The sequence below is a fragment of the Aptenodytes patagonicus genome, chromosome 1 (genome assembly GCF_965638725.1).
Source record: "Aptenodytes patagonicus chromosome 1, bAptPat1.pri.cur, whole genome shotgun sequence".
In the NCBI taxonomy this organism is placed as follows: Eukaryota; Metazoa; Chordata; class Aves; order Sphenisciformes; family Spheniscidae; genus Aptenodytes; species Aptenodytes patagonicus.
Genome location: NC_134949.1, coordinates 180,139,171 through 180,146,160, shown reverse-complemented (window position 1 = coordinate 180,146,160; position 6,990 = coordinate 180,139,171). Strand labels below are relative to the sequence as shown.

The following is a 6,990-nucleotide window of genomic DNA, read 5'->3' as shown; positions in this document are numbered from 1 at the left end:
CCCAAGTAACTAGCGATAGGACGAGAGGAAATGGCCTCAAGTTGTGCCAGGGGAGGTTTAGATTGCATGTAAGGAAAAATGTCTTTACTGAAAGAGTGGTTAAACATTGGGACAGGCTGCCCAGGGAAGTGGTGGAGTCCCCATCCCTGGAGGTATTTAAAAGACGAGTAGATGAGGCGCTTAGGGACATGGTTTAGTGGACATGGTGGTGTTGGGTTGACGGTTGGACTCGATGATCTTAGAGGTCTTTTCCAACCTCAATGATTCTATGATTCTATGATTTCTGCCAGCCAAAAGGGCAGAAGGGAGTCCTAAAAGCTCCATATTCATAACAAAAAGTTTCTCCAGCAAAGGTACCAACAGACGGGTTTAAGACAGGCAGCCAAGAAGGGCTGTTGTAACAAGGCTCAAAGCTACACTTTGGAAGTGGGTAGGTTCGAGCTACACTTGGAAACACTGCAGAAATTTGGAGACTGGAAATATACTTAAGCCGTTCTAGTCCACCTTTTCATTTGGCTGACTGGCCAGTGTCGCAAAAGTAAGTGTGACCGCTTGCCTCCTCAGTCTATAGGGATTTAGTACACTCAGACTACTCTGTCCTCCTTTGACAAAAGGTTTTATATAGATAGTGCCAGACATTAATTACAGTAATTTGTTGTTAGCCTTGTTTCCTAAGGAAATAAGGCTTATATACTTGCATTGTCCATTTGGGTGCACATCTGTCCCCCTTAACAACTTCTGAGTTGATGGGTAATTTCAAACACAATTGAACTAAAAAACCTCGCATATGTTACGTTCTTACAAATTCCATGAATACTGCTAGCTGGGTAAAGGAAAGGAAAAGAAAATCTGTAGTTCACTGAGGGAGAAAGGTAGAATTCAGCCATAACCTTCAGCATAGCAGAAGCTGGCTCTGCCAAGGAACGTGCCGTCTTTTGCCTAGTAGAAGTGAAGGGATGGGGGTGAGCAGAGTAATTGAAGTGGTAGTATAAAGGAAATGAGACCTAAGCCTGCAGAAAGACAGACTCAAAGTTTTGCTGCTCATGGAACAACCTCTTTTCTTATATTATTGCATGATAACAAAGCTCTCAAATACTATCAAGCTGTCAGATAAAACAGTTGATTAAACTTCCTTCAGCTGGTTCCTTTGCATTATAACCATGCTACCCAAGAAAGGTCTATTAAATATACAGGCGCTTCACACACGTGGATTATACTAGCAATTCATTACTAATTTTCTATGAAACTGAGCACAGCTTTATTATAAACTGTCAGGTTTATAATAGCTCGCTAGAGACCACAGGTAACTAACAAGATCACCCCTCTGCTCCTTAACAGAATTTCTAAATGCATTTCTCTCAGATCGTCTATTTCCTTAAGTATCAAAGTTCCTTTCATTAAATGAGCACTATATCCAATGTTATTATTCTCTGGCTTCATAAAAAAGATCAACATTTTATTTCAACAATTATTCTGTGCTATTCAAATTAAGCTGTTTAATCATTGTGGTTTCCTGAGGACTGTTTTATATTGACCAGTACTACAAAATTCTCTGTGACACTTAAAAGAAAAGTATGCAGTCTGAGCAATATACACTTCTGTTTATCTTGCCACGGGTGTTGCTAGAGATCCCTGTACACATAGCATTCTTTGCTCAATGTTTCTGCTTTACTTATTAGTTTGGAGTCTTTGCTGAAGTTATGAATATGATACTGTGGAAGAGAGCAAAGCTAACGACGTCTTTACCAAGAGTAAAAAGGACAGCATAAACCACACAACTGAGTTGATATGTAAGGAACAAGAATTTAATTTGGTATGCAACATTTTCCTAGGAGGATCTTTATTTTCAATGCTATACATGTGAAAATAAGAATGGATAAGTGGCTCATTATCTACATGTATAAAAATATAAACATCCTATCAAACATCTGCAAAGTCACCCTTCATGATATGCATCACTGAAAAGACGTGTGCCTTAACTTCTAATTAAAAGAAAGACTGCCTTTGTTTTTTTAATAGCACTTGTAAATGCTATTGCATTCATCCGTAAGTACACAGTGAACAACAACAGCTACAAAATGTATACAGGACTCCAGTATTGTGCCTTTAGATTTTTGTCCTACACGTCAACAGGTTAGTAGAGTCATCGTGTTTATCCATTCTTTGAGCTCTCAATAGAAGAGACCAGCAAAACGCAGTGACTTTGCCTTGAGCATTTTACCTTTCAAAAATCTTACTGAAATTACAGAGTAATGTTTAAGAAAAATGTCATCTTCTGTGGCCAACCATCAAATGACTATTACATTTATGGCACCATCATTTTAAGCCTAAATGTAATTAGTTATCAGTAAATGAAGGGCCCCATTTCTTAATATTAATAACACATAAAGTTTTTGGCACAAACACAAAAATTAAAAAATGATCAGTTTATGTTTTTATTACACCCATTTTTACTTAAAATATGAGAATTTCTGGGTCATCTTCCAGCAAATGGATAGGTAATCATTGATCAAAATACAGGCAATCTTTGTTTTAGAGATGCATTCAGCCACCTGCAAGTTTAGTTATGATTCACATTCAAGCAAATATGTAATTAATTTCAGTTCTACAAGCTGATATTCATATTCAGTTTTTCCATAGAAACAGGTATAGGAAACCAGTAAAACATTACCATATTATGTACATAGCGTAATATGTAAATGCTCAGCTAGATATATTATGAAATTCTGTAGCACTAAAATGATTAAAAAACTAAATGATTCGTGTAAAATGTTTATATACTGTATATATATGTACACTAAATCACAAGTTCAATTTAAAACTGCCCCTATTCATAGCTCCTATGATGGATTTAGTAAGCTACCAGATTCTTAAAAAAAAGAAAGCTATCTAGAGCGAATTTGAACACTTTACTGAAAACTGATTTTATACAAAATCTTAAAAAACATACTTCAGAATTACTTAACAGAAACTAGAAAAAGACAGTCATTATTCTCGAGAATGGCATTGTAAAGATCTAGTAGCTGTGATCAATGTCCTTTCACTTGTGGTACAAATAAGTTAAGCACAAAGAAACCATCTCAGAGTAAGGCATAGGACAAACAGGTTTCATTCCATTTGCAGGTGTATTGGCCTCTCTCTCTGTCTTATTGCTCATCTAATTTGGCAGGTATGCGTTTCTCTCCTTTCAAAAATACTCCATTATACAACTATCTACAACTGGACAATACCCAGCGCTTTCGTATGTGCATCTTCAATTTAATCACACTGATAAACAATCTTGCTAATATAAAAAAAACCCACGGTGATGCAAATAATTATTTTCAGTTTTATGCAGTTGTGCATGCACTTAATGAAAGACCAAGTGGTGAACACAGAGACTGAGCACTGAAACTCAACTCAATACATATGTAACTATAGCTCTTTTCAAAGGAATTAAGGTTTTAAAAATAAAACCCTACTGTGAAATTCTTTGGTTAGAATACAAGTGCTAGCAGTATTTCTAAATTTGGAGTTAGAACAATTTATTATTCAAGAGTTTTAAAAATGTAACTTCAAGCCTTTAATATATACTGCTAAATTCTTCAACACTTCGGATACATTTAGGCTATTTTTCCATGAAGGTCTGAACGGACAATACAGGTTTTTAAATCAAGTTCAGGTTTTAAAGGAAAGTGCTTTTGTACCCCAATCTTCAAGAATTTATTAGAAAGAGCTGCTCAATCTTCCCTACTGTAAAACCTGCTGCTCAGATTGTCTGTTCCAAAGCAAGCAATGGCTGCCTCCTCCGGGAAAGAAAGACCGTTAGATAACATGAAACAAATACAGCTTAGAAGGGGTAATTTCCCCTGAAGAAAGTTGGCATCGTTCTTGTTTTTTGTAAGGACAGGGCTTAATCGTTTCTAAGAAGCACTAAGTTTGCCTAGGAAGAGGTACCTAACTCTTAGCAGTGTCATTGCCCTGGTAGTACTGCCACGAAAACTAAGAAACTGGTTCTTAAAAAAATGGTTTTGGCATCAATTCTGTTGGCTTCAAAGTTTTACAGCACTGACATGACAAAACTTAAAGTAACAAGCAGGGTGCTCTTGATTACACTTCTAAGGTACATCTGCATTAATTCAACGTACATGATTTCAGCTTCCCGGGAAGCAGGCCCTACCTTCACTCTGGCAAGCCTGGCTTCATCTCGCCCCCATCGTTTTGAGGGTGTTTAAGGAAATATGCATTGAGATTTCTATGCATATTATACACAGTAACTTCAAGAGAATTATAAGGACTTCACACCACCCATGAAAGTTACGATTCACAAGCACTTTAATTTTTCAAAGCATCGTTGTTTTACCTCTCGAGGGAATAAACACGTCTCTGAGGACACTTTATAGTTCAAATGGTTGGTTATCCAGCGAACCTGGCCTTTCACATCAGCCTTACGCACCTGCTGTGCAGGCCCTGGTCCAGTTTAAGAGCCTGGAGAGGGGAGTTCAGAGAGATAGGGAGCAGAGAGAGGAGATGGATGCAGCCAGTCCTGAAGGGCCACATGCAAGTCTCCTGCAAAATTACTCATCTCTACAGATGAAGTACGAGCCGGAGTGCCAACCCCTCACAGTCAGGCATCATTTCTATGTGACGGTCCTTCACAGACAGGCATCACTTTGATGGGGTGGGGGGATAAAATGGACCATTACGGGTCCACCCAACAAGGCAAAATCCCACTTAAGGGTATGGGGATGAGAAAAGACAGCCATTTGTCATGCCATCTTCAGCAGAAGTTGCTGAAAAGCAGCTGAAAAGCAACTAAAAAGTTCCTCAGCCCCTAAATGGGTGGTTTTTAAAACACTCCACCCTAACAGAGCTATCCCTCAGCTCCTGTGCGCAGAGAGGGGCAGGGGCCGGGCGCACACGCACGCTTTCCTGGGACGGGTATTTGTCTACTTGCGCTACCCCTCTCCTTCCTTGCTACCAACACAGCTACTGGGAGGCATCAGAGGAAGGATGATGGTACAAGCTGGGATATGGTGGCTGAGCAGGGACATGGTGGCCAAGCAGGGACATGGCGGCCGAGGCATGACATGGTGACCTCCTGTCCCCGGGGCCATCAGGAGGTGCGTGCAGAAGGGCTGGGGGCTGTGCTGGGGGCTGACCCTCCTTGTGCGTGGAGGCAGGCACCGGGGTGAGGAAAGCACAGGGGGACACAGACCCCCTCCACGTCCTCCTTCTTCCAGGCCGGGAGGGGACCATGGGTGCAAGGGTGTGCAGGGGCCGCCACCTTATCCCCACGCCACGGGCCGGGCGGATGCTCAGTCCCGGCAGAAGACATATTCGGTGTAGCTGGTCCAGATCTTGTCATCAGCAGGACCACCCTGCTCAGGGGCGAAGGCGCAGGTGCCGGTGGAGGAGCAAGCGGCCATGCGGAAGCCGGCCTCGGAGAGTCGGTCGAAGGCTTGCTCGAGGAAGTTGAACTTGAGGTAGTAGCGGGCGGTGTAGCGCTCGGGAGGGCGGTCGGGGTCGCGGCTCTCGTTCAGCGTCTCCCCGAAGACCTCCTTGGCCAGGGCCGTCTTGCCGCAGACGGTGATGCGGGCCACCCGACGGAACTTGGCGTCGGCCTGCGCCTCCCGCCCGATGGTGTAGGAGCCCCGGTAGCCGATGGTGATGTAGCCCGAGCGCCGCCCGCCCCCCCCGTCCAGCGACTGCGAGGGCGTGAGCAGCGGCCCGCCCGAGGGGCTGCGGCTGGCGGTGGGCGACGGGGCGGACGCCGCGGCACCGCCGCCGCCTCCTTCCAGCGGCTCGGCCTCTAGGTAGCCGAGGAGCGGCGGCGGCGGCGGCTCGTCGGCGCAGAGCGAGCCGTCGCGGTGCAGGGCGGCGGGGCGGGCGGCGGCGGCCCGAGCCTGCGCCAGGCGGCGAGCCAGGTCGGGCAGCTGGAAGTACTCGGCCTCCCGCTGGAGGCGGCTGCGCTCGGGGAAGTGCTCGGGCAGCACCAGCTGCAGGTCCCGCAGGTAGTCCAGGATGTAGCGGAAGAGGAAGCCGTCGCGGTCGAGGAAGAAGCGGCCCTTGCTGTCCCGGGGCAGCTCGCTGGGCTGCTGCTGCGAGAACATGCGCCAGAGCAGCGAGTCGCGCACCGAGACCACGGTGCAGCGCCGCGTCACGTACACCTGCCCGCCCACGTTCAGCTCCACGATCTCCGGGAAGGACGACCAGCCGCCCGCCGCCGCCGCCGCTCCGCTCCCCGCTGCCCCGCTCCCTGCCGCCGGAGAGACGCCGCCGCCGTTGGGCAGCCCGCGGGCGCTGTCCGCCAGGGCCATACCGGAGGGAGCCCGCCGCCGGCGGGGAGCCGCTGCCCTTCCTCCTCCTCCTCCTGCCGCCTGGGCTCCGGCGGGGCTGCCGCCGCCCGCCGGGAAGCGCGCAGCCCTCCGCCGCTGCCCGCCGGAGCCTCCCGCCCCGTCTGTCCCCGGAGCCGCGCGGCCGCTGCCGCTCCGCTCCCCGCTGCCCGCTGCCGGCCAGGCGCCTCCGTCGGGCTGCGAGCGAGAGCCCCGGCAGCGGCGGCGGGGCCGTGTTTTATGCAGCGCGGCCGTACCTCGCGGGAGGCGTGGGAGGCTGGCGGGAGGCAGAGCCGAGCGCACGGGGAGGGGAAGGGGACGGCCCTGCACTGACGCAGGGTCCCTCGTCGTCGTTCCTCCCCCCCCCCCAGTCCTCCTTCCCCGGCTGCGGCGGGGACCCTCTCCCCGCCCGCTGCGCGTCCGCCGCGCTCCCCTCGCCGTGGACGGGCACGGCGGTGTGCGGCCGGCGGGGGTAAAACCTTTGGGGGGCTGCGGGAGTGACCCGGCCGCCCCCACCCCGGCACCCCTCCGGGCTTCGGCTTGCTCCCCGGCCTCTCCGAGTCGTCTCGTCTTTTCGCAGGCAAGAACCCCCCCTCCGTTCGCCCCGAGGTGCGGGAGCGGGGAAGCGGCGAGACGCTAGTGCCCCGCCGAAGGAGCCGTGCTGTGCCCCCGCTAA

At 48.8% G+C, this 6,990-nt stretch overlaps 1 protein-coding gene across 1 annotated transcript; it reads right to left on the bottom strand.

Moving 5' to 3' along the window:
- Positions 1-1,783: 1,783 nt before the first annotated feature.
- On the bottom strand, positions 1,784-6,415 carry KCTD12 (potassium channel tetramerization domain containing 12). Its single transcript, XM_076362612.1, has one exon. It carries the CDS (start codon positions 6,297-6,299, stop codon positions 5,298-5,300), a length of 1,002 nt encoding a protein of 333 aa, XP_076218727.1. The 5' UTR covers positions 6,300-6,415; the 3' UTR covers positions 1,784-5,297.
- Positions 6,416-6,990: the final 575 nt, after the last annotated feature.